Source organism: Vicugna pacos, chromosome 29 (assembly GCF_048564905.1).
Source record: "Vicugna pacos chromosome 29, VicPac4, whole genome shotgun sequence".
Classification (NCBI taxonomy): domain Eukaryota; kingdom Metazoa; phylum Chordata; class Mammalia; order Artiodactyla; family Camelidae; genus Vicugna; species Vicugna pacos.
This window is the reverse complement of record NC_133015.1, coordinates 26,508,447-26,535,986: the sequence shown is the minus strand read 5'-3', so window position 1 is coordinate 26,535,986 and position 27,540 is coordinate 26,508,447. Positions and strand designations below refer to the sequence as shown.

Genomic DNA, 27,540 nt, shown 5'->3' with positions numbered 1-27,540 from the left:
AAGAGGCCAGCACCACGCAGCCCCGCTGGTAACGCCGCAGCACTGAGCGCTGAAGGGATTAGCACCGGTGCTTCCCAGCCTCTTCCAGAGAGAATCGGAGGGGAACGCCCTGACTCATTCCATGAAACCAGCATCACCCTGACAACAGAGCCAGACGGCAGCTCCAGGAGGAGACTACAGACCAGTGTCCCTTACGGACACTGACGCAGAAATCCTCGACAAAACACCAGGAGCAGGTCTGCCCCGCACGTCTCCTACCAGCTGTGGTGACAAGACACATCGACAGAGAGAGAACACAGGTTCATCTCAGCTGATGCAGAAAAAAGTGCGATAAAATTCAACACTATTTCACGATAAAAACACTCAGCGAACCAAGAACAGAAGGGAACTTCCTCCCCTTGACAGAAGACACTGATGAAAACCCACAGGTTGCATCATACCCACACAACCCCAGAGAGAGAACTCTCCCCTCAGACCAGAAGCAAGACAAGGGCGCCCACCGTCAGCACTGCTGCTCGACACTGTGCTGCACGTTCCGGCCGGAGCGACCGGGCAAGGAGAAGACACCGGCCTGGACGAGCAGCAGCAAACCTGCCTCTGTCACGGGCAGCACGACCCTGTCTACAGAAAACCCCGAAGAACACACAACACACGCACCAGAGCTGACAGGCTAATTCAGCAAGAAGTTTCAGGAGAAAAGACCAGCACACCAACACTGAAAAGCCCAGAAAGGAGCCTGGGAACCTACACAAACACACACACACAGTCCGTACAGACACAGCAGCAGCAGAAAGAATCCAGCGGCTAAGGGTAAAGGTGAACAAGGAGGCTGAAAGTCAGAAAGACTGAAAACTAGTGGAAATCACAAACCACTGCTGAAAGAAATGAAAGACAACAAAGGAAGACACCGTGTTCGTGGAGCGAAAGGCGTACTGTAAATACCAGAGCTCCTCAAAGCCATCTGCAGAGCGACTGCAGCCCCAGTCAAAACCCCAGGGCCCCTGCTTTTCTGCCAGCGCGCCCTGCCTCCCAGACACGGTCCCCACGGTCAGTGCGCCTCGGCAGGAGCACCCAGGCATCAGCCGCCAGCGCTCCCAAAGTTCTCATACGTTGATGAAATAGTTTTTATTTCTTCTAGAAAGTTTTTTTATTTAAATGGAGGTGCTGGGGATTGAACCCAGGACCCTGTGAGTGCTAAGCACGTGCTCACCACTGAGCTATAACCACCCCCCTTTAGAAAGTTTTTGAAGTTGATCTAATCGTGGCGACTGTGTGCTGTGTGCAGGCGTCCCGGCCTGAGAGAACTTGGGGCTTGTCTCTTAGTTCCATGAAATACTCAAATTAATACTCATAAGCATGGAATCATTCACATCTCCACTGAGTTTAAGTATGAACCTTTCTGGGTTCTTTTCGGGTCAAAAAACAAATGTTTCACATGCAAACTGAATATACCGTCAGAACCAGCTCCCAGGGTGAACGTGACCATTCACGTCACAGCAGCAGCCACGCTGACTCTGACGCAGAAGCGAGTCCGGCAGGACCGCGGCTGACGTGGACCTGACCTCGAGCCGCGTTCCTACCCCTCCCCTTGCCTGTCTCACCTCTGGACCCGGGGCCTGCACATGCGCTCCTGTGACCCGCTCTGTCTCCCCAGGACGTGTGAGTTTGGGAAAGCGGCTTCGTCTACCCCACCTGGGGGGAAAACTCTTAAAGTCCTGAAAACGCATGTGGCCTCCACCCTTGAAAAACATTAAAATGCTTAACAGCATAATAAAAACACCCTTCATGTTACTGGTATGCACTTAAGATCAGCAGAGATGTCTTTTACTGCCTGTCTTCCAAACCAAGTACATCTGGCCCCTCCGGGTGACGAGGACATTCACACCCCAGGCGCCTGCGGGTGACCTCACCGTGCTCTCGCGGGTCCAGAGGAAGCAGACAGCTTTGAGGCTGGAGTACGCACCATCATCTGGTAATGAACTTTGACTGGCGTGAGAGGTAGTCACTAAGAACAGGGTTTCCCCTAACATGGGGACTGAGTTAATGAAGAAGTCCCACGTTACCAGGACTCGAGCAAAAATCACGGTCGTAGAAGACACAGTATTACAACAACTCAAGTCCAAAGTGGCTTACTCTGGTTCCTTCTGTGCTACAGCAAAAGATACTTACTTGTTCATGTGCGTGCGAGTTTTCATGTGCATGATCACTTACTTTTCTTTAAAAATGAGATTCCTGTGGTTGAACAGGCACCATTTCTTGAGGACATAAAGTTTACTTCTAGTGCCATATGCACTCAACCTGTATTTATCAAAATAAATTTGTCAAGTAATATAATGATGTGATTTATAAGATGAACATTTTTGCTTTTAAAACTACATAAAAGCTAGGTACTACTTTGGGGGAAAAAACTGTAATGTTCTTTATTCTAGAACTTACAAAATCATACAAGAGCTTCTAACTATAGACATTTGAAAAAAAATACTGAAAACCTCAAAGCCAACCAGAGAATGGCTCCAGACAGGGAGGACGGGCTCGGGGCGGAGCCAAGGGGGGACCCGGCCCTGCTGCTCCAGGTGGCGTGTCACCTCCCAGCAGGATGCACTTCACACCGCGTCTTCGTTTCCTTCCCCAGAGCTGGAATGCTGAGTGCTACCTTCACACTCGGAATTTCTGAAGTCACCCTGAGTCTGGGATGAAAGCACTTTGGTCTGCCTTCCTCATGTGACTGATCCATACAGCAAGGGTCCGTCTAAGCGAGACCCAGGTTTTCACCTCTCCTAATACGTCCTCTTCTAGAGACCAAGTCTGTCATAAAGTGTCAAAACTAGAAGAGAAAGAAAAAATGAAAGAAAAAAACCTACAAAAATACCCTAAGTGTCAAGTGCAGTCATTACTAGGTGTAAGAGGCCATCAGCTTCACTGTGACCACCTCGTGCTGCTGACCACGCCCCCCCCCCCCCGTGACCGTCACTCTGACGTGCGGGGTCTCCTTCGCCACTTACTCGGGGAGCTGCTGGCCGAGCACAGCCTCGTGACCCGCTGTGTCCGACTCGGGGCCTGCACTGGCCTGGATACGCCTTTTCTATTAGGTCTGTTTTAACCCTGACCTAGTATTTTCGCTTTTTTTCTTACTTTTTTTTTTAATGAGGGAGACGTTACTTGGTTTATTTATATTTGGAGGAGGTGCTAGGGATTGAACCCCAACCTAATCTTTCATCGTGACCCAATCGTCCACCCAGACCAGCATTCACTTCTCCATCACGACCCTGATTAAACTCATGATACAAGATTTCTTCTCTGTGCCATGTGCAAAGGTGAGGTTTACAACATCGCCCACATGCCGCACGCTCCACACCTGCTGGCTCCTCCGGGCCTCACATCCAGGGCTCCCACCCCTCCCACGTCCTGCCGAGGATGTTGGGGTCTGTGGCCTGGTCAATCAAACACTTCACTTGAGCCTCCTCTGAAAGCCCGCTGTCCGGCTCCCGGGCCCGGACATTGTGGTCCCTGCTGCCTCGTGCCACTGCGACGTAGTCTTCGAAGGCAGATTCCTTCTCATGGCCCAGAAGCAATTCATCACTGGAGAAAGATTAAACACATACAGAAACACAAGCCATGCGCTATTACTCCTATCCAAACTCCCCCTCTCATCACACAGAATACTTTCTGCTGCCCATAACCCTGAAGTCAGGAGCCTGGGTCTTCAGGGAAACGGAGCACTCGTCCACGAGCTTCTGTGGTCACGGCTTCACGCCTCTTGGGTCCACACCTAGGACGGAGCTGTGGGGCCACTTTCTGAGGAGCTGCACCACTTTACAGCCCAACCAGCTACATCCAAGGGCTCCAACTTCTTCACGTCCTCACCAGCCACAGCCTGGTGGGCGTGATTTGCATTATCTCCTGACCGACAGCGCTGAGCATCTTTCCATGAGCTGAACAGCCACCTCGTGTCTCTTTAGACAAACGTCTGTTCTGGTCCTTTGGTCATTTTATCACTCAGCTGTAAGAGTTTTTAATGTACTCTATATGCAAGTCCTTTATCAACCACATGACTTTCAACTATTTTCTCCCATTCTGTGGGCTGTATTTTTACTTTCTTGATGGTAACCTGTGAAGCACAAAGGCTTTTAATTTTGATGAATTTGTCTGTTTCATTCTTTCCTGTTTGTGCTTTTGCTTTTACAGTTAAGGTTGCCAAGTCCAAGGTCTGAAGATCTACCCACCCCACGTTTCTAAGTACTTTACACTCTTAACTCTTACAGCTTTGATCCATCTGGATTGACTCTGGGGGGGCAGTTCCACCCTCACTCCTTCACCATTTGTTGGAAAGACCAATAAATGGTCTCAGCACCTCTGCCGAAAAAACAACAGACCACAGACTAGAGATCGCCTTTTACTATTCATTAACTGCAGAGTTGAACTTTTTTCCCTCGTGAATCATTTCTACAAATGCCTACTTGTAGCTGTGGAGGCCAAGGTGAGCCGCTCTACACACTGGCTGACACCCCCGTGTGCTCTCTGCACCTTGGGGTGTGCCACCAGGGTCACGTCTGCCTGGAAAGGACAAAAGCACACATGGGACCTGAGTCCCTCGTGCAGGTACACACCCTGCGACACGCCGTCCAGAGGCGTGGTGCGGGGGCTCCGGGCCGCCCTGCTGGGCCGGCCCCCCCACCCCCGGTCTGCGAGGCCGCGTCCGCACACGGCGCCCAGCGGCCGTCAGCAGTGACCGCCTGGTGGGCTTGCCTCCCCCACAAGTCACATCTTACCAGGTAACGACCGCCGGGTTGGCTCCCGCTAACTTCCTCCTGGCGCAGCGCACCTTCTGCCGGGGGTACCAATTCTCTTCATCTACATTTACTCCTTGAATCCAGGATCCTCCTTTTTTCAGCATTTTCTGTTCAAAATTCTGGAGGAAAAGAACATGGTTTTCTCCACTTACGACAAAAGAATATATGATCACATTCAAACAGACCAAACAAGTAATGATCTTAAGCACACAAGCATCTCGCTGGGGAGACACTGCAGCTTTTCGCTAAACCCACGGCAGCACAGGAGACGGTGATGATGACCCGGCCGTAGGGGCGACACTCAGGCTTAAAAGGTGACTCCCTGCGATGGACGCCACTGCTGCCCCCCAACCCCAGGCTGTGTTGTGAAGAACCCTGGAGATTTAATCAAGGAAGACCTCGTGTGGGACAGACTGAACTGAGAGTGTCTCAGAGGAATCGAACCCACATCACCAAAGGGTTAGAAATGGTCTCAGCTGAAACGATGCTTTTCTCCAGATGAAGGTTATTACGCCTCATCTGACTTGCAAGCCAAATGACCCCGAATGTTAATTTTGAGACATGCCAGACAAAACAATGTAAGTATTTAGTAACGACGATGCGTTTCCATCAGGTAACGGGAGAAGCCAGATCGGTCACTCGTAAAACAGGTGAAACGAGCGTGGAGACGACCGTACCCTCCAGTCGAAGGACGGCTCCTTCACAAACACGTCCATGGTGGCGGTGAGCAGGTCCGAGCGGGAGCGGAAGGCGCGCAGCGCACACACCATGATGCTGCTCACCAGCCCCGTTTCTTTCAGCGGTAACATAAGGTTCATAAACTGGCGAGTTAGGCGAAAAGGCATCAGCTCAGGGACCGGCAGAAACTAAAGAGGAAGAAAGACGCGTAAGCAGCAGCAGACGCGAACTCACACGGCGGCCAGCAGGAGCAGACGCCGGCCACGGCTGTTACTCGCATTCGGGGAGCGCAGGAACCAGCCCCTTAGAGGCGAGATCCCCGTGCCCCGTGCCCGTGTGATGCAGCTCCGTGCAGCTCCGTGCGCACGGCCCCGGAGACGCAGACTCAGAGTCGGGTGTCGGGGAGGCTGGTGCACCACGTTTTGTTCATGGGGCCTCATACAGCCTCCTCCGGTCCTCCCTTTCTGCAGGACACGGCTTTCTTAGCTCCGATTACGTAACTTTGCATCACAGCCCCCACCACCTGCCTGAACGAGGCTGACACACAGCCAAGACACTCCCTTAACAACCACAACGAGCCACTGCTTCCGGGGGGGGGGTGTCCCAGAGCCCGAGGGGACCCCAGGCCACGGAGAACAGAGAGCCGGCGGGCTGACCTGCGTGGCAGATCCGAACGTGTGTCCGAAGTCAATGCCGATCAGGCCGCCCGTCTCCAGGCTCACCATGAAGTTGTTCAGGTGTCTGTCTCCGATGCCCAGGACCCAGTGGCCGACGCACAGGAGGGCGTGCGAGCTGGCGAAGTGGGAGCGGAGAGCCAGGAAGGCCTCGGGGCTGGTGCTCAGGGTCAGGAAGGCCCGTCTGCAGAGAGGTGGTGTGAGGCTTGCCCCTCACCTGCCCGTCCCCGGGGCCACGGGCCAGAAACACACTCACTTTAAGAGGTCGGCTGGCACTCTGCTCTCCCTTCTTCTGAAAGATGTGACTGTTTCACTGCGACTGGCTCTCCTAGGGTTTAAGAATAGGGAATGTCTCAGAACAAACTGCTCGTGACTTGAAATGCGAAATTCTTTGCTTTACTGAAGCTCAAACAAATATCAAATAACCAGATCCTGACAGTCCCTGTCGGGCAGAACTGAGAAACAAAAGTGAACATGCAACTTAGAGAAGAATGAGCTCGTCAGGAAAAAGGAAAAGCCGAACGACACTCACGTGTACACGAGCGGGTAAGCCCCGGGGCCATGCTTCCCAGACACCTTCGTCAGCCAGTCTCTGTATTCAAACGCCGGGGCTCTGGGGTCGCTGACAGAGGACAAAGGATCAGCTTTAGGAAGAGACCTGGCGTCACATATCTCAGGGCCGGAGACCAGGAGGAAGTCATTGAAAACCAGTGAAGAGGCAGGAAAAGTAAGTGTGCCTCTTAATCCTACTTGATACTAACGCTGAACCCACACTCCTGTGGACCTAGAACTCCAATACCTCGTTACTCCTTCTTCATCACTCCTGAAGAACCATGGCTATTTCCTATGCAGAAAGGCAGGCACAAAAGCCAGATACTAAAAACTTCCCGCTTCACACAGACAGAACAGGAGGGGCTGAACGGGCGCAGTGACCCAGCGCTCAGTCTGCGCGTCTGACCCAGGAAGGAACCCTCACGCAGGACAAAGCAGGCAAGTCGCTACTGTGAACAAAAGGACCACAAGCTCTTTGTTGAGATGGATTTTCTGCTTCTGTCGTTATTTAAACATCGCTACACTTTTTTTTCCATTTCCAGTGTGCAGATACAGATGAAGTCTGTGTTAAATTCTATAAAGTATTTACACAAATGACAATGAATTTGAATTGAATTTGAAAAGCTGTTTTCAGTAATGCTTCACAGACAAAATACAGTGTCTGGGCAGCTGGACACAATGTGATATTTGTATCTTTAGCCACTTCTAGGTTTGTATCCAAAGCTTTAATGAGTTTTCCTTAAAAAACCAAAAATCTAACAATAGAACAACTTCACAACATGTTACTTAGCAGTTAAATCACTGAAGGTGAACCGTTTCTGAGTTGCTACTAAGTTAATTTTGTAAATAGACACTCCATTTCCATGTAAGTTCTCTCTTAGTTTCAACTGGATGAGTAATCATTAGGTTGGAAAACTGCCACCTTTGAGTTAAGGAAAAAACAGCAAAGGGTTTAGCGGCAGGAGGCTGCCCTGGGTTAAAGGTGGTGGGAAGTGGTTTACACAACTGCATGTTTGAAAAGCATGCCACACTCTGCTGACACCTGTGTCTACCACGTGTCTTCTACATAATTTCCCATCATAGAAACGGCGGCCTGGGGACAGGGAAGGCCTCTGGGAGTCCACACGGAGTGAGAGCTGGGATTCGGACTCCAGGGGGTCCGTCTGACAGGACAGCCAAAGGACTCAAATGACTGAAAGTAAAAGGTGGTGAACACCGCCCTGCACAGCAGCCATTCCCCGGGACAGAGTCGGATGGGAACATGGCTCCCACGGTGGGGAAATGGCCCTGAAGCCACTCAGGACCACTTCCTCCCCTTCATCCTGCCACTGGACCAAAACTTGTCAACTCCTCCTTCAAAATGTCTTTAAGCCACCTTGTTCATATTTTTCTTTTCAAAAACAAAAAAAGCACCTGTGTGGTGACCGGTGACTGATGAGTCATGAGCCTGCACACACCACACGCCTCCCACCTCAGCCACCTCCTCTGCACGGAGGGGAGGAAGCTCCTCACATGGTCGGTTTTGTAAAAAATAAATGACTTCACACACGCTACAAACTGAGAACAGTAACCAGGACACAGAAAACACTTTGTTAAGTGTTAGCTGCCTGCACTATTTACAACAGCCAAGACGTGGAAACAGCCTAAATGTCCATCAACAGATGACTGGGCAAAGAAGCTGTGTTAGATTTCTACAATGGAATACTACTCAGCCCTGAAAAAGAATAAAATCATGCCATTTGCAGCAACATGGATGGACCTGGAGACCTTCATTCTAAGTGAAGTAAACCAGAAAGAGAAAGACAACTATCGTATGATACCAGTCATATGTGGAATCTAAAAAAAGGAAAAAAGAAAAAAGAGGACACTAATGAACTCATCTACAAAATGGAAACAGACTCACAGACATGGCAAATAATCTTATGGTTACCAGGGGAAGGGGGTGGGAAGGGATAAACTTGGGAGTTTGAGATTTGCAAATGTTAACCACTATATATAAAAATAGATAAACAAATGTCTTCCCTGCAGCATAGGGAGCTATATTCAATACCTTGTAATAACGTTTAATGAAAAAGAAGATGAAAACCAATGTATGTGTATATATATGCATGACTGAGACGTGACGCTGTGCACCAGAAACTGACACATTGTAACTGACTGTACTTAATTTAAAAAAAAAAGCTGCCCATCTTATTGTTTTATTTTTTCAACGATCTTTTCTTCAAGATTAATTTTCTTGAGATGTGGTAAGCTATATGTAACCACTCTTTGGAACCCTCTACTCCATCTCATGTGTTCACGCAGCCAGATGCAGATTAAAGCACAGGCCAGGTTTGGCCAAGGGGACCAACTAAAGGGCCTAAGAAGGTCCCAGGAGGAGCAGGGGTGAACTGCAGGCAACAGGCCAGGGGCCAAGCAGGGCGGAGGAGGAGCCCTTGGACCCCACTCACTTGGTGTAAGCTCCCTTCTCCTCCTGGGACATGCTGTTCAGGAGAAGCTCCTTCAAGGTGCAAGTATGTTCGATCCATTCAATTAACCCCAGTCTGAAAGGAGAGCAAGTTATGAACATGGGCCTCACCATCCTGCCCTCCCAAGCCCAGGTCCTCCCTCACTTGTCCCCCGAGGATGAACACTGCGGGCTGAGAAGCGTCCTCTCTGCTTAGCTCTGTCTCATGAAACCTGGAACCCCAGGTCTCCCGAGACCCGCACCCCATGCCCCCATCCCGGCAAAACTCGACAGGCCTCCCGCACCGCACCTGGAGGTCATGGGCACCACGTGGTACGTCTTCACCTGCAGGCTGCGCTGGCTGCAGGCGGCGTCCTGGGAGAGCACGACGTTCATGACCTGGAGCAGCTGCTGGATGCGCTGGTCCTGCCGCAGGTCCTCGCCCCCCTTCACCAGGAAGGGGTACTCCCGCTGGTCATGCCCACGGATCACGATGCGCTTCGGCCTCCGCAGAGAAGCCATGACTCTCACCTTCAACAGTTGGGAACATATGAGGTGCCGTCCAGAATGCCCGCCAACTGTCCCCACAGGGTGCACCCTCGGGGGAGGAGATGCGCGGGGCTGCTGTCGGGCGTCCCCGGCGAGTCCCCAGCTGGCTCCCTGCACGCACTTTCGACCACAGACATGCACACTTTACTCTGGGTTGGTCGTGACTGACGCAGAAAGACAGTGAATGTTCCGTCCAGTGAATTCCCACTCGACAGCTCCGTGCACTTGAGACCATCAGGGAAGTTAACTGTCCTGTCTTTGATGTCTGAGGAAGTGCCCCCAGGCCACCCACCCAGCCGTGGAGGCTGGTCCCCCACACTTACCCGCTCGTCGAACCCCGCGATCCGTGCGTGGTACTCCGGCGCCGGCTTCCCTCGGCCGTCGTACTGCCCTGGACAGACCACAGGAGCTGGGCTTGGACGCTGCCTGTTACACACCCCACACTTTAAAACACACCTATCAATCTATGATGGTAACACTTTTTACTGAAAGTCTTCACTTCTAGAAAGTGGACTTCTGAAAAAAAGCTGTTATTTCTCAATTTGACTAACAGGAGTCAGCTTCCTACTCTGCTGGGGCAGACACACCAGATGCAGGAAAAATAGGGCTTGGAGCTGCCACCTTCCAGCAGAGTCAAGCTCGTATCAGGCGGCTCCGTTTTCAGTGTTTTCCTTGAAACTCACAGTATCTAATGCACAACTGTTAAAAATAGCAAAATGTTTCTCCAAATATGTTTTCTTATATCACTGGAATATGTCACCATATTAAAACATTTTTTGTCTGGCAAACTGCAGGGTGAAGACACAAAATGTGGAAATCACACTGTGTTCACGCCTGACCACCGTGCTGTGTCTGTCCTGAGTGTCACCGTCCTTCCCTGCGTGAGCCATGTCTCGTCACCTTGTCGCTCCAGGTGGGACCAGCGTGCATCCCAGGAGGTGAGGGCACTACACCTGTGCAGGTGCACCTCGTTCCACTGCATGTCAGAGAGACCGCAGTTCTCACAAACTGAAGATCTGTAGCACCCCTCAGTTGTCAGAAGATGGTTAGACTTTCTAGCAATAAATTATTCTTTAATTAGGGCACATATACTGTTCTCTTAGCCATAATGCTGCTGCACACTGAACGGACTACAGTACAGTGTAGACATAACTTACATGCACTAGGAAACCACCTGCTTTAACCTGCTCTGTGGTGGTGGTTTGGAAGCAAACCCACAGTATCTCTGAGGCTGCCTGTATCTTATTTCTGAACAAAGGTTATTCAGGGTGGCATGTGGGCAGTTTCAGAGGAAATCACCAGTTACCATTATTAGCAGATGGACATCTGAGCACTTGTTATACTCAGAAATGTAAGCTAGACGTTTAGTGAGTGTACTACTCACAGCAATTACAGATTTTCCTAATGATGACAAACATGTGGAATTTAAAATTCTTTTTAAAGCAAGAAAGAAACTGCCACGATGCCACGCTCTCGCTCCAAAATCGCCCTTTCTTGCTCCTGCACGACTCTGCTCCAGGCGCCCTCCATCCCCTGCAGGTTGGTTCACCTGGGACCTCCAGCTCGTCTCTCAGGAAGTCCGCCTGGAAGCCACTCATCCAGGGTGAGCACTCCTGCAGGTTGCCGGGCACCCTCACGTCCCTGCGCATTTTGGCCAGCAGCGTGCGGGTGACAGCACCAAAGTCAGCAGGTGTCATGCTCTGGAGCTTGGAGCCTCCACTCCCAAAGTGTTTATCAAATTCTTTCCCAAAAGCCTGAAATTAACAATAATTTACCTTAAATATTAACGGCTTGAAAGTCTGAAAAGGTTCTAGCCTTGTGAATACTTATCACAAACAGGTACCCAGTTACACAGGTGTTTTTCCTGTGCTTTTAAGATGGAGTTTCTCATCCCTTGAATGTTTCAGCGCACTGAAGCCCGCGGCCTGCCTACGGTTTGCTTCTCTGTGCCTCTCTGTGCCTCTGAAGACGGGCAGGACGGTGGTCAGCGTGACTTCCAGGCCCGAGTCCTAACAGGGACCTTAAACTCGGGAAAGCCCTTAACCCGTGTCCACTGCCCAGTCGCTGACCTGCTCCACTATGGTAAGGGGTAACAAAGTACAGGATGAAGGGAGTAATCCCACAGAAATGAACCTAAGACAAGACCCTTCCTTAATGAGGACTTTTCAAGTCGTTATTCTGGATCATAAACCAGCAGAAACATGATTTGGATAATTTATAATTCTAGAAATTAAGAACTTAACCTTGGAACGTACCAAATTTTGACTAATGGCGACTGAATAGTTGTCAAAATTTACCTGATCAACTTCAATTAAAATTTTTTTCCAAATTTAGAATGAATCCCACGTCACAAACCTGGTTTAGACAATGCACCGTGGGAGAAGTGACCCGCATAACACACGGCTCCTCCCTGGCCTGCAGGTGGACCCAGTGTGCTGCTCGCTCACGCCCTGCTCCCTGGGCGGGGCTGCTGTGGGGCCCGGGATGTGTCATCAGGTGAAGTGCGTGCAGAGAGTTAGAGGTTTAGCTTCACTCTGGACACAGCCCTGGTCACATGCAGGCAACAGACAGCTCCTCCACTTGTCAGAACCGCCGGCTTACTCCTCAAGCTGAAGACGCCTGTCCCGGGGTCAGGGAGGGTCTAACTCGGGGCATGGTCTCCCCACAGAGCCCTATCCAGTGTCCCCTCCAGTGGGCAGGTGTCCCTTGAGGGTGAAAGGACTTCCAGGATGGGGGACGACCCGGCCCAAAGCAGTGATGCCGAGAGGCCGGCCACACGTGGGCACCGCGTGCACGAATGCTGGGGGGAGGGGGCCTCCCTGCAGGGCGTGAACCAAAGGCAGCGCCGTGCACAGCCGGGTGGGCAGCTGGGCACTGAGGTCTGTCTGCACAAGGCCTCACTGAGCCCAGAGGGACAAAGACGCCCCTCTGCAGAGACCACAGGGCTGGGTGACTGCTCCCTTGAGCTCCTAAACTCCTTGAGGTTTGATGAAAAAAAAGGGAGTCTGGCCAAAACGGGAAAAAAGAAATCAGCGCGACGCAGCCGGGAGAGGTGCGCAGGCAGGGAGGGCCGCCCACTTCCCGGCTGGTGAGGGTGCAGGCAACGCAGGGCGGGAGACAGGACGGGCAAGGGGAGGAGGAGCCTGTCACATCCAGACCCCCAAACCGACGCCCTTGCCCTTGTCCTGGCCTGTCTACGCCACGGCAGCTATGCTGCAGTTTTGCAGTCAGTGCCCCGCAGGGTCAGGCCACCCTCCACCTCCTGGGCACCAGAGTGGGCCTTCGAAGAGGGACGCACTCACACGTGGTCATTAGCCTACAGCTAATACAGGTACCATCCTCATTCGACATCCAGATCCTTCCTGTAACCTTCACACCTAAGAACCGGCCCACGGGGAGCAGAATGTAACACACTCCAAGGTCACCTGGGGCCCACTTGCCACCATCTGACCCCAAATCAGCCATCAGCATCTAGTGGGCAGCAGGAATCTGAAGGAAGGTTACAAACTCAACGACACCTTCACACCAGAATCACCAGCAACCAGCAAACACGAACACCGGCCTGCATCATGCACACCTGAACGAACTTCCTCCGAAAAGCCCCGAGGCCGGGAGCGTCCGGGTCCCCCAGGGCCGCACGCAGCTTCCCGTACATCTTCTCGATGTTCTCCTTATTGACAGGGTTTTTTTCCAGTTCAACTTTGACATCCTCAGTCCAGTCCTGTGCAGAGAAAAGGAAGGTGAAGCCAGGCTGCAAGCAGGCCTACAAGGCTGCTCTACGCCGGACTGACCGGAAGCCGCCACACTACCTTGAAGAGCATCTCGGGGTCAGAGAGCTGGTCCAGGGCAGTAATGAAGTCCTGAACCACTCCCCTGCGGTCCAGCTTAACTTTAATCCTAAAAAAAAAAAATTACCAAGTTTATGTGATCAAACTTCTTCCAAAGATCAAGGCCTGTGATTTTAGGTAGAGTTATGTTCATACACCGGACTGCACAGTCCAGAGACGGAGCAACTTAAAAATTCTACCCGAAACTGATGAAGCACCAAGCGTGTATTCTACTAAGAGGTGAAGTTCTTAGTAACAGTAAATCCTCCTGCGGACGATCCACGTTTTGGTGCGTACAGTCTGACTCTTAAATGTCTCTGAAGTTCTGTTACGAGAGAAAAGGCCCCCTTCTGGACACACTTTCAGACCTTCCCCATTTTCCTTTTAAGGCACTGGTTGCGCTCAGCTGCCTCTGCTGAGACGGTGACGGGCAGGGCACTGCAGGGTGGACAGTGTGCACAGCCAGCCCTCCACGCCGGGACAGGCGCTGAGCCTTTCTCCACCCCGTCTGCTCAGGAGAACGAGGCCAGTCGGCTCTGGCCAGAGAAGGGCAGCTAAAACACTGTGCGTCCACCAGGCTCGCCTGCTCTGCCCCGGTCCCCATGCGAGCATCACCCGCAGTAGTGATGGGACGGCCTCAGGGGCCTCCCTGAGCCCCAGCCAAGCGCTCCTCTCCGTCTGAACCGCAGGCCACTGAGGATGAGCGTCAGGGCAGGGCACTTCCTAGAGAAGGTTCTAAGGTGAAGTGTGTTTACCAAAGGGAAGAAATCCCACAGTGAATAACCCCCGGGGCAGAGGACCCCAGACCTGCCCTCGGATAAGGCACTCACTCCCCTGGCCTGCTGACCCCGCAGTCTTTATGGCCCTGTGGGGTCCCATCACCCTGACTCCTTGTGTCACCTTGCCACGAACTCCTCATTCTTCCGACCAGCCGCAGTGTCCTGGAAGGAGTAGCTTTCGCTGCTGATGATGAGCGGGTAGACGAGCGCCTGTGGGTAGTGGTCAGCGATGGCCTCCACGGGGTGCTGGACGGCCACAGCTTCCTCCTTGTCCAGCAGGGCCACCAAGTGGCTGACCCAGCCAATGAGCTGCCAGCAGGGGACGGACGAGACCTGTAACGGGGGGGCCTTTATCATCCTTTCCTCACAAAAGTGTTATATCTGAAATCGAAGTGCAGACATGTCTGCATCCAGAAGTACAGACACAGATGGAAGGGAGTCAGGCCTCCGCTGGCCGGCCGCTCTGGGCTGCACCTCGTTCCTTTTAACAACCGTACAGAACTCCATTTTCGTTCTAGTGTCTACAGGAATTTTTAGGGTATTTTCCAGTTTTTGCTACAAATAATATGACAGCGGACATCCCTAAGTGCGCCTCTCTGTGCTTGTGCCCACAGGGTAAATTCCTAAAAGTAAAAGTAACTTGAACATTAACAATAGCAAAAAGCATCGCTAGATTTCCCTCCAAGAAGATTTCTCAAATTTTCACTTCTAAAAGCATTAGATTGACTGCTTTCCAAAATCCTTGCCAGCACTGGACACAGCCCATCTTCAAGCTTTATCATCAACCTGAGAAGTGAAAGCTGACTTCCTCTGATGTTCCGTCATTCCTCGGGCAGCACAGCCTGCGCCGCCTCTGACCGCCTTCTGCTGCTCGGTCTGCGTCCACGCTCTGTCTCTAGTATGGGTTGCAAATATTTTTCTCCAGTTTCTTTTACCTTTGTATATGTGGATTTTTTCATGATAGGACTAGACTGTTTTTCTTTACTGCTCCTGGATTTGTCTCTCTACTCCATGACCGTTTTCCAGTTTTGCTCAGGTTTTCCTCCAGCACCTTTCCAGATGCTCCTCTCACAGTGGAACACGGGCCTCAGGAGTGAGCGCGGACAACGCCTGCCATGGGGGGAGGATGGCCAGGGAGCCCCACGCACGGCCACTGCCGTCGGGCGTTTGGACATCGACCCGACAGGACATGTGTTTCCTCACACACTCCAAGTGCTATTTTAATTTTATATATATATATATATGTATTTTTTTTTTGCTGTTTTTGGGGGGAGGTAATTAAGTTAGTTATTTGATGGAGGGACTGGGGCTTGAGCCCAGGACCTCGTACATGCTAAGCACACGCTCTACCCGAGCTATCCCCTCCCCACTCAACACGCTGTTCTTCTTATATATAAATGTGACTTGGGGAAAACTGAAATCCTAACTTAAATATTTCTTTCCTTTTGTTTGAGAAAAACCCACGTATACCGCATTTTTGATTTTACTTTACTCTCCTGCTGAGGACCACTGAAAACCCCACGGCTCCAGGCACGTGGAGGACTGCCTTCCAGAGCTCCGAGACCAGCGCGGCCTACAGACCTGTCATGCAAAGTAACCGAGCCTGTCACCCTTCACACTACTACACTGTCGGCTCAGCCTGGCCCTGGTTTCCGGTTAAACACCCAGAGAATCACCAAGGATCCTTCCAATGGCCCTGGGGGGAGAGGCGGGGGCCCTCGTGGGCCCGATGACGGGTTGGGCCCACCGGTGCCCCCTGAAACGTTCTCCTGCTCTCGCTGCTCAACAGTGACCGGAGCAAAAGGCACATGGGACATCACAGACACAGCTCAGCCCCGACGTCTGCCCGGAAGCAGCCCTCCTCTGTCTCCCAGGGTCCTGGCTCAGACGTTGCATTCTTACCAACACCACACAGAACAGAACGGTGGGGAAGTGTGAACACTCCTCTATGCAGATTTAAATGACGTATGCTCTTGGCAGAGAGCGAAAATCAGTGGTCACTGCACACCGTCTGTGTTTGGAGGCAAATAGGACCCTGTCTTTAAGCTGTACTGTCCCCTTCCCGAGACGGAAGGACTGACCTCTTCTGCCATCAGGCTCAGGGTCTCCTCCGGGTACCGCGCTATGATCTGCAGGAGCCTGGGGAACTTCAGCCTGGCCTCGCTGGAGTGTAACTTTAAAGCTTTCAGCATCCTGTCCACCACAAGGGCTGGGTATGTCCGCAGTGCTGCAGACTCAACAGCTACCGGGCACAGGGAAGGAGACAGAACGGTCAACAAACCCACACAGACACGAATCACAGATTTAACAGCGACCACATCTCCCCCTTTTGGCTTCTATTTTGTGGTCATCATTGTTCACTTTTTAACAACTACTTAAGCTCCACAAACACCAGACACACACTTTCAGGCTGGACAAAGATCACTCCTCCTGAAGCTGAACTCTTCACCAGGTATGCCTTCTGCACGAAGCTCAGATTTTTCCGGGGCTGGGAACGCAAGGGGCAGCTGCTGGTTACTGAATTTATTCCAGGAGCAAGAGGCAGACCATAGAAGCCAGTAAGGGCAAAGCTACAAGCAACACATGAACGTACTGCATTTAGCACGTGGAAGGACAGATAGCTCGACTCCCTTCGCGCACACACCACGCTGCTCAGCAACATCCTGCCTCTTCTCTCAGAACACGTGTCATTTAAGACAAACAAGAAGCCAGAAGGACTGGCAAAACTCCTAAGACTCTGCGCTAACACGACACTCACCTGACGTGCCCTCCTCCTCCCTGCGGAGCTGCTGGTCACAGAAATCCACCAGCGTCATGTAAGCATCTGTCACCTCGGTTGCAGGCCCCTGGCCCCAGGTGGAAGGCCCGGCCTCCTCCTCAGCTGTCCGCGCGGCCTCAGAAAGGTGGTGGAACGCTCTCTGGTACAGACCCGCGATCACCTGCAATCCAGAGACCCAGCGCCCTGTGAGAGGGCCTGACACTCTTGGAAGGGCTCTGCTTCCTGCCTGTGACCCATGGGCCGTAAATACACGAAAGCTGGCTACGCGCAGAAGCTAGGGCTGCCCAGCTGGGGGTAGGCGAGAGGCCAGTGCGATTGCAGCCCTGAGAACCACCCAGAAAGGGACCAGCCCAGTGTGGGCCCCACAGCCCCTTAGGAAGGGCTGGGGGCCCTGTGGAGGCAGGAGACACGGACACAGCTGAAGTGGGGCGCGCCCCAGCTGGGAGCGTCGGCACGGCCATCTGAGAAGAGCACACGAGGCCGGCACCAGTTAAAAAGCGGTAAAGGCCGGACTCCCCACACGGCATCGGCCCGGCTCAAGGGCAATTCCACGGACAGATTCGTGGAAGAGCTGTCCACATCAATCCAACACAGGCTTCTCATTTTTCACACACACAAGAGATGGTATCATTCAGATAAACAGGAAACACGTGGAGTGTGTCAACTTTCCAACAAGAAACTTGGCTGCGTTTAGCTGTCAAGTGCGTTCTAAAAACACGAAGTGAGACGCAGCGCCTGCACGGCGGACAGTTGGGCCACACGCAGGGCCACTACCTCCTGCGTGTCCTCGGAACCGCATGCAGAGAGCCCCACGACTCTCCTGGCCTCGCTCCCCTCCATCTCGGCCAGGCAGGCAGGCTCCCCGCGGAGGGCGTCGGCCAGGATCCGGTACGCAGTGCCCAGGAGAACGTTCCGGCTGCGGAAAGTCTGGCCGTCTCTGCTTGAGAAGCTTGACGTGTTCTCACCTGTTGCATGAAACACACACACACACGACTTTTTCAGAAGTGAGTACTGTAATTTAAAAAGAAGGTATTCATAGCACAAAAATTGTTTTGTATTAAGAAACTAATAAAGTCTTGAAGGTTAAGAAACTAACTTCAGACACTGGTGAGGAAATTCCTGAATTCACTGATGACAGGTGTTCTCTGCCCATAGCAGTGACCAGAGTCCAGAGGCTCAACCATTACAACACTGAACAGGGGAGGGCACGGTTCAGTGGCAGAGCATGTGCTTAGCGTGCACAGGGTCCTGGGTTCAGTTCCCCAGTCCCTCCATTAAAAAATCATAATAAATACATAAACCTAATTACCCCACCAAAAAAAATACTTTAAAAAATTTTTTTAAATCCCTGAAACTTTTATTTAAGCGTCATCCTGCATTTTGTCAAAACACCTCCCACTGTCACAGAGCCCACAAAGGCTCCCACGTGCTTGTGCGCACACGCTGGTAATCCCGCTTTTAAACTGACGTGTGGCCTTCAGCGAGACTGGCAGGCAGAGGTCCAGGACCACGTTCGACACCCAGCAAGCCCCACCGGCCACACTGCCCGCCCGCCTGTGGGCTGACCGTCCCCGGCCAGACACAGCCCTCGGACGCGTGATCATCGGGACCCCTGCTCGTTTCACACGGCTGTTACCAACCACAGCCAACTACTCCCATGAGAACCGACTGTCCTCTTGACTCAGCAAACGCTCCTCCTCCCCCTTCCCAACGGCCGGATGCCTCTCCCATCCTGGGGTCCGCGTGGAAGGTGCGTCTCCGTCTGCACTGCAGGCAGGCTGACTCTGGCCCTCACAGCACCCGCCCCGCAGGATGGAGTCTGGGCCAGGCTGGGCACTCGCTCAGCGGGGCCTGCTGGGCAACCGGGACACACACACGAGACCTGGGCTCCCCCACACCCTCAGCTGTAAAGGCCACGTCGTCGCAGACGGAGCACTGAGGAGGAAGAAGGCTTTCCTGGTACCTTTCTAGGCAGCTCTTGCATGTAAACAGAAAGTTCTCAGAATAATTAAACTGTAACACCCCAAGTCTGACTAAGCGTTAAAGAGAACATTTTTAACTTCCACTTCGTCTTACAGATAGAGAAGTAAGAGTTCCGAAAGCCTCTGGAGTCCAGGAGACAGGTGGACACCAGCCACGGAAAGGGGCAGGGGCGGCCGTACCCAGCAGGGAGACGGTCCTGAGCGCCGTGCGGACTTGCTCGGGGCGGCACTGGGCCCGGCTGCGGCTGTGGCTGAGCCGGCAGTAGCTCTGCGCCCACCTCGCCAGCCAGTCCTCCCGCGTCTTTGCCTCTCTGTGCAGCTCCTTCAGCAGTTTCATGGCAAGTGAGAAATTGCCCTGCACAGTACAGGAGAGAAAGTGATGGGGACAATTCAGAAGTAAAATCACGGCCCAGGACTCCCCACCGTTAAGTTACTGGGTGTCTTTCTGCAAGTCGTGGGGACACAGCTCCCAGTCAGTGCAGCCCAGCGTCTTCAACACATTCATGCACTGAGCGACAACCACACCATCTGGTTCCAGAACCTTCCGCTCACAGGCGCTTGCCCCTCCCCCCACCCTCCCTGTGCCTCCAGACCCGCCGGTCACACTTCCTCCCAGGGCAGCAGCAGGTGCGCCGGTCCTGTGTCTGGTGGCGCGTCAGGGCTTCCCCCTCTCCAGGGCTGAGTGCTGCTCTCCTGCACAGACACACACTGGATCTGCCATTCACCCACAGATAAACTCCCAGGCTGTTTCCACTTTTTGGCTATTTTGAATAATGCTCTTTTTGCTAATCTGAATGAAAATAAAGACTCCGTGTACAAACGTCTGTGTAGGTGCAGACCCAGGAGTGGCCCTGTGGGCACTGCCTGCCTGTCCGAGCAGCTCCATGCATCTCCACGGCCACCGTCCCCAGACCCCCGCACGCGGGACCCTCCCTCTGACCGCAGCCGTCCGGGTGGTGGGCCTGGCCGACGGCCTGCGGATTCTCCACCTGCTTGTGGACACTTGTGCGTCTTCTCGGGAGAAACGTCGATCCAGACGCTCGTCCGTTTCATGGCTGGGTTGTCTGACCTCCTGCTGTTTGGTGGCAGAGACTTCCTTGTGTCTTCTGAACCGCGTCAGGTCTGTGATGTCCACGTGACCCCTCCCCTCATCAGGTCCCTGCACCTGAGCGTCACCAGAGGCCCAGTTCTGAGCTTTACTGCGCAGTTTGTCTGTTTCATTTGGTGGTTGTTACTGGACGTCGTCTAAATCGATGCCTCCAATTCTGCTTCCAAAGACGTTCTCCTCAGACCTGTGCCTTCCAGTGGCGGCCCAGCCTCCTCCTCACCCCTAGCGCCTCTGTCTGGTTGTATCTCCTTCTTTAAGTGGACGCTTCACACCGTTTTCACGCCCACCAGCGCCCAGCTCGAGACTCATGGTGTCTGTCTCTCTGCTCAGCAGTCCGTCTCCCACACAGCCTCCACCGCAGCTGCGCTACTCAGAGACCTTCAGCAACCTCCCTCCTGGAGGCTCCAGGCCTCCGTTCCAGGCCACGTACGTACGTCACAGTCCACCGCAAACCAGGATCAGGGAACAACCCTCTGCGCATGCAGACGCTGCTGTTCCCAGGGTCTCACATTCAGGGTTCTGTGTGACTGGACTCAGCACCTTCCCCTCCTGCCATCCCGGATGCCTCCTCCTCCAGGGAGCCGCCCCCCTTCCTCCTCCACCCAGCAGTGGGGAGCACGAGTCGCCTTTCCTTCTGAAGCCCCCTGCACCCCCACAGCCAAGCGCCCTGGACCACGGCCAGGCCTGCTGCACCCAGAGCTCATAAGATGAAGGAGAAGTGGCCAGTGCTTCTGGAAGCAGCAGGACAGTTGGTGAGAAACTCTCTCACTACAGGAAGACAGGAAACATCCATGGCTGTTTCCAGCTTCGAGGCGGGAGCTGCACAGACTCACGAAGGAGGATCTGAGACAAGAGCACGTGGAGAGACAGACGGGGAGGAGCAGGTCCTCGGGAGCCCGACCCTCTGCCTTCCCGCAGGGACTGATGTGCTGCTCTGGGCTGAAATGCACAGATTCCTGGCACAACACCCGCCTCAAGGAAAATCCTACAAATGAGCGTTTAAACCCACAACACAGAAACAGTCATTATTTCCACTAGAGTAACATTCTGTGCCGTACAGTCGCCATCAGTGTAGGGTCACTGGAGGAGCAAGCTCCCCCGGAACATTCTAAGAGGGTTTAACTACATGAAAAACAGTTTAATACACCAGACAGTTTATGTGCAACTTTTAAGCAAAGCACACTTATATCAAGAAGGGAATCTTATCAAATGATACACTTCCACAAACTAAAGCTAAACACAATTTATACCTAACTGGTGAGCATTCACTTACCAAGCCTGGTACTAGGTTTTCTTTCTAAGTAACAGGAAACAATCACTGTGAAGTGGTTAATAGGTAGACGATAAACTCTTAGAGGCTTTCTGTAAAATTTGAAGTGTTTCCTCAAGTTCACTTTCCCATAAAGGCAGCACACGGACTGCGCAGCTGTCCCTGGCCTGACGGAAGGACACTGAAGCCCTGGCCCAGCGGAGGACAGAGGGCCCACCTGCTCGCCCGCGCTCTCCGCCATCCTCATCCTCATGGAGAACCTGCAGCCGGCGATCAGGGACCACACGTCTCCAGCCGGGGCCTGCACGTCCACCTCTTCCCCAGAGCCCCCGTCTCCGCCCGCGTTCACACCGCCATCGTCTGGAAGAAGACTAAGCTTCTCCTCTATTTTGCTGAGAAAGAAACATCTACACAAAACAAAGAAGAGTAAGAGTTAGTGCCAGACTCACGAGAGGAGGCTCCGACACACAGGCCGCTGCGGGGCGGGGTCAGACGGAGGGCGCACGGCTGGTAAACCCGCCCTCGTCTTCAGACTAGGACGCTCACGCCCGCCGCAGGATTCACGCTGCATTCTGACGAGCCAAGTCTTGGAAGATCACCAAGGATATTTCAACAGAATTCCCAGGTGCCATTTATTGCTTCCACCTCCACAAGGTAAAGATTCAGTCACAACCTGCTCTCTTAACAAGCAGACAGCACACTGGGTTGTACGTCAGGTCAACACCGCCTTTCTCCTTTTTTCTCCAAATCTAAGGTCCCCCCCGAAGGTGGACGGTGTCAGCAGCGGACAGGTTAGAGCCACGTGGAATGGCACAGATGAGGCCGCACTGCTGAGAGGCCGTCTGTATCACAACCCACACGCCCGACTTGGCTCCGTGACTCTGTTTCCATTATTTTCACGGTCGGTAACACTGACGAGGGGCCTTAACGTGAAAATTCACCCCAGTGAGTGACCAGCTAACCCTCTGTTCACCCAGGGGCTAGCTCCCATTCTCTCGGGAGCGCTGCGGCATGTCTCATGCCCCCGGGATCTCCCGCTCCAGTCACGGACCTGCTCTGCGCTCCTCCCCGCCCCCTCCCGCCCAAGGGCCAGGCAAGGGAGCTGGTGCGAACCAGGTACTCGGTACCGCCCAGAGACGGAGGGGCGGCTGAGGCAGGAGGCTGCGCTGCGGCGTGAACGGGGCTCACGGTTAGGGTGGTGGGGGCCAGGAGGACACGTCCTCTCCCTCTCCCAGGGGCCTCCTCCTGGCTCTGAAGAACACACTCTGCTCCAGGCGGCCGAGTAAGGAAGCCCCGGGGAAGCAACAAAGTGAACACAGGCAGGACTGTTTCGGCACCTGCCATTCCTGGGTCAGCCTGGGAGAAGGAAGCCAGGAAGGGCACCCTCTTCCCCAAAACAGCAGAGCCCCGGGTCTGGCCCTGCCCGTGTCCTGCTGCTGCTAACCAGTGGCAGCGCTGGTCAAAACGCAGCCCCGCGCACCCCGCACTGGCCCACCGGCCGTGGAAGGTTCGCCACCGGACGGGCTCCTGTTCTCTTCCTTACATGAGGGGCCCTCAACAAGGCCGCCCTGGGGACCAAGGGTCTGACAGTCCCTGAAGCGCAGCGCCTGGAGAAACCGAGCACGGCAGTGGGAACGGGGTCCGAGCCAGAGAAGGAGCCCCAGCCCCGAACATGAAGCCACAGGGGCCGCAGCGACCGGACGCCATGTGTGCAGAGCTGACTGAGAACTGAACCGAGCCTGAGGCAGCAGAGAGCAGGACAGAGCCCACGTCCCAGTGTGACCGGGCTGACCGCCTGCCGGGCAGAGCAACTAATGTCGTCCTGGGAGCCGCACAGGGACTCGGAGTCCACGCCAGGGAACATCCACATTTGCTACGATACAACCCAAAATTAATGGATGTTCAAAGAACCAAGGAAACGTATCCATTTTCAGTGGAAAGGACAAGGAAGCAGGCATCAACTCCAAGCTGACCCACAGGCTGGAAGGGTCGTGTAAGGGCCCTAACACAGCTATTTTAACTATCGCCAATGAGCCAAGAAAATACACACGGAATAAATGAAAAGGCAGGGATCTCTGTAGAGAGAGAGTGTAACAAGAGCTAAATGGATATTTTATTGAAAAATACAATACCTGAAATAGAACATTCACTGGACTGACTTAAGAGGAAACAACAGTGCGTCAGAAGGCAGCCCGACAGAGATGACGTGTCCTGAAGGGCGAGGGGAAACCAGACTGAAGACAAGTGAAGAGAGCCTCGGGGTCTCACATGTGTGTGACTGGCATCCCACAGAGAGAGAAAACCTGGGGCAAAAGACCCTGAAAAACAGTAACAGAAAACTCCCCAAATTTGGGGACATAGAGGCACAGATTCAAGAAGCTTAGTGAAGCTCAAACTGGATAAATCCTGAGGGAAACGCAAATCAAGACCACAGCGAGCCACCACCTGACACCTGCCGACTGGCTGTCACCAAAAAGACCACAAGCACCACGTGAGGCGGGGGCGTGGGAAAGGGAGCCCACGGGCACCGCTGGTGGGGTGTGCACCTTGCAGCCCCTGTGGGAGACAGCAGGGAGGGGCCTCAAGAAGGTGAAAACAGAACTGCCACGTAATCCAGCAACCCCGCTGCTGGGTGTTCATCTGCAAAAAACAAAAACACTACTTTGAAAAGATACACGCACCTCAGTGTTCACAGCAGCATTATTTACAATCGTCATGACATGGAAGCAACTTAGGTGTCTGTCAGCAGATGAATGGATAAAGCAGATGTGGTGTGTGTGTGTATATATATATGTATATATGTGATGGAATACTATTCAGCCATAAAAAAGAATGAACGTTGCCAATTGTAGCCACATGGGTAGACTTGGAGAGTATTATGCTAAGTGAAGTAAGTCAGACAAATACTGTATGATGTGGAATCTTAAAAGTACAACAAACTAGGGAATATGACAAAAAAGAAGCAGATTCACAGATACTGAGAACAAACTAGTGGTTACCAGTAGGGGGGAGGGGCAATAAAGCGTGGGAGATACAGACTCCTGGGTGTAAGACAGGCTCAAGGATGTCTTATACAACACGGGGAACACAGCCAATATTTTGTAATAACTGTAAATGGAAAGCAACCTTTAAAAACTGTATAAAAACTTAAAAATTTTTTTTAACTTAAAAAAAAGTTTTTTTTGAAAGAATACTATCACAGTTAAGTTGTTAAATCCGGGTGTTACAAGGTAGTTTGTGTAAGCCTTATGGTAACCACAAAGAATGAACCTGCAGTAGGTACACAAAAGGGTATGATAAAGAAGTCAAGGCACACCAAACAAAAGGTCATCAGATCACACAGGAGGAGAGGAGGGGAAGCAGCCAGAGGTAACACGCCCACAGAGACGTCAGAGGACAACCAGCAAAACGGAGCAGTAAGTCCTGACCCGTCGGGAGTCCCTGAAACGTAAAGGGGTTGGATCCTCCACGTAAGAGACACAGAATGGCTGAGCGGGTAAAACAAGGCCCGACGGCATGCTGCCTACAGGAGACTCACTTCCGCCGTGACGACAACACCGCCAGAGCAAAGACAAGAAAGAGGTTCCACACAGACAGTGGCCCGGGTGGAGCAGGGTGAGCTGCACCGTATCAGGCAGAGGAGACTTCACGCTGAGAACAGCAAGAAGACGCAAAGAAGGTCCTTTCATGACGATACGGGGCCAATCTGTCAAGAAAACTTAACGGCTGTAAATACGTGTGCGCCCGCATCGCGGCACCTGCGTGTACCAGGCAAACACGAGCACAGCTAGCAGGGAAAACAGCAACGCAGTGACGCTCGACACCCCACATCCAACAAGGGACGGGCTCCCGACAGAGAGTCGGTGAGGAGACAGCCGGCCCGAACAGCACTGCAGACAACACGGCCCCGACAGACGTACGCACAACAGAGGAGACAGAGGATGCGACCAGTTCCACGCATGCAGGAACCGCATCTGACGAAATTCAACACCCGTTCATGACAAAACAAAACTGTGAGGAAACCAGTATGCGAGCAGCAAATAGTTGGAAAGTATAAGAAAAACTCTCCACTTACAGCATTAAACACTGAGGAACAAATCTGGCAAGAGACATCGAAGACCTCCATACTGAAGAACACAAATCACTGAACTTAAACAGGACCGAAGTAGACAGACACGCCCCACATCCGTGACTTCAAGGGCTCCGTGTTGTTGGACGGCAGTTCCCAAAGCCGACCTACACTCGGTCAGATCCCAAACTCTGGGTTTTGGGTTTTTTGGGTAGAAACTGACAAGCAGATTCTAAGATGCATCTATAACTACAAATAAAAGAAAAGCATTTTTTATAAAGAAAAGCAGAGTTGGAGAGCTCACCCCCGCCCTGTCTGCGTCAAGTGACAGTAATGAAGACAGTTTGATCTTGTGAAGAGAGATGCAGGCAAGTCAAGGAACAGAACGCAGCGCTCAAAACCAGACCACACACACGTGGTCACCGATTTTCAGAAAACGGTGCCAAAGGCCACTCAATGGCAACAAGGAAGACTTTCGAACGAGTGGGACTAGACAAGCAGATAGCCACGTGGAGACAGCGGACATCTACCCCCATCTTGTACCATCTACAAGAACTACGTTCTGCTGGAGCATAGACCTAAATGGTAAGAACTAAAACTAACATTTCTAGAAGAAAACAGAAGGGAGGACTTCTGCAAGACGAGCCTGGAGTACCAGCTCGAGGGGTCTCCCACCAGCCACATCCGGGACAACCTGAACACGAAATAAATACTACATTCCACGACATAAACTGGAATCCATGCTCCTGCGTTGATAGTTAACACTTGAGAAAATGAGTAAACACGCAGATGGGGGAGACGGAAGGGTGCTCCCTACATGTGAGCGAGGAACGTGAGCGAGCGTCTTACGAGAGGCGAGACGCGGCGCGTCTCCAGCGTCTCCCACGCTGATGACCGCTGCAGAGGGAGAAGCGCGGGCCTTGCACACGGGGGAGCGCGGGCATCGCCAGCAAAGCCAGGCAGACATGCTGTGCTTCCAGATGTGATGCCGCAGGACGAGGACCCCAGCAGTACCGGGCCCAGCGCATCACCTGAGGGTGAAGTCAGCCACGAGGACACACGGACCAAAGCAACCTGAGGGGAACGCCTCGAGTGTCAGTGTCACGAGGGACGGCCGAGGAGCTAACTGTCCCCGACTAAAGGAGACCGAGGAGACCTCCCAACTAAATGCGAGCACGACTCTGCACGGGGTCCCGTCCCAGGAGAGGAGAAAGTGCTTGAAGCTCACCAACGGGACAGCTGACGACACTGGAGCTGAGGCCGCAGGATGAAATGAAAACAGACGCCACTGCGGCGCTGCGGCTCTCGTGCGCCCTTCTCTTAGGGAAGGTGACTGGTAAGAGGCAGAGACGCTCGTGTGCAGCTCACCCTGCGGTGGCTCAAAGAACACACACGCGTACATGGAGAAAGAGAACAAAGCTAATGCGGCGTGATGTCGAAATGTTAAAAACTGTGAATCTGGGTAAAAGGCGCACAATGGAGTTCTGCTTTTCTTGCAGCTTTTCTACAGATAAGAACATATCTCAAAATAAAAAGTTACAAAAGTTTAAAAAATCAAAAGTATAAAAAGGACATTTTTAAAAAGCTGTAGTAGCAGAGGAAACGGTATGACTCGGGGTCACAGTCCTTCAGTCCCGCGTGCTGTGTGCATCTGCACACAATCATCACAACCTCGTCTCTGAAGTGCACGTTACCATCTGCCTGCAGACGTCCCGGGGCGTGAAATAATCTCAGACCTGCGGAAGCGTGAATACAGCCGCGTGGCGGGAGGCGGGAGGCGCAGAAACCCAGTTGTGACAGCAGAACAGGAAGCTGTGACGCAGCTCCGCTCTGCTGCCGCTTCAGTCCCCAACACTCAGCCCTGAGGCAGGAGCAGGACCCGGCTTCTCTCCCCACGGGCGCATCCGCAGCCACAGGGAGCTTCGGCAGAACAACCGCAGTGGAAGCTGGCCCCCACAAGGCTCAAACCCCCCCGTTTTCCTACACCACAGTTGGAGAGAAACGCTACTCTGGCAACTTCAGGAAAGAATCCAAATT

At 52.8% G+C, this 27,540-nt stretch overlaps 1 protein-coding gene across 3 annotated transcripts in view; it reads right to left on the bottom strand.

Moving 5' to 3' along the window:
• Positions 1–2,319: 2,319 nt before the first annotated feature.
• The window catches only part of PRKDC (protein kinase, DNA-activated, catalytic subunit), a 118,506-nt gene continuing 93,285 nt past the window's right edge, over positions 2,320–27,540 (bottom strand). Inside the window, exons 69-87 of one of the 3 annotated variants that reach the window (XM_072951647.1) lie at positions 21,652–21,841; positions 19,237–19,411; positions 17,849–18,039; positions 17,054–17,234; positions 16,377–16,537; positions 14,417–14,628; positions 13,499–13,586; positions 13,267–13,410; positions 11,239–11,443; positions 10,013–10,080; positions 9,451–9,671; positions 9,145–9,237; positions 6,675–6,764; positions 6,399–6,470; positions 6,125–6,326; positions 5,468–5,656; positions 4,770–4,909; positions 3,356–3,579; positions 2,320–2,824 (exon numbers count right to left, since the gene is read on the bottom strand). In XM_072951647.1, the coding sequence (XP_072807748.1) occupies positions 3,375–3,579; positions 4,770–4,909; positions 5,468–5,656; positions 6,125–6,326; positions 6,399–6,470; positions 6,675–6,764; positions 9,145–9,237; positions 9,451–9,671; positions 10,013–10,080; positions 11,239–11,443; positions 13,267–13,410; positions 13,499–13,586; positions 14,417–14,628; positions 16,377–16,537; positions 17,054–17,234; positions 17,849–18,039; positions 19,237–19,411; positions 21,652–21,841 (2,827 nt within the window). In that variant the 3' untranslated portion in view covers positions 2,320–2,824; positions 3,356–3,374. Of the gene's footprint in view, positions 3,580–4,769; positions 4,910–5,467; positions 5,657–6,124; positions 6,327–6,398; positions 6,471–6,674; positions 6,765–9,144; positions 9,238–9,450; positions 9,672–10,012; positions 10,081–11,238; positions 11,444–13,266; positions 13,411–13,498; positions 13,587–14,416; positions 14,629–16,376; positions 16,538–17,053; positions 17,235–17,848; positions 18,040–19,236; positions 19,412–21,651; positions 21,842–27,540 lie in introns of all 3 variants that reach the window. The other 2 variants (XM_072951646.1, XM_006204656.4) reach the window with 2 other exon arrangements.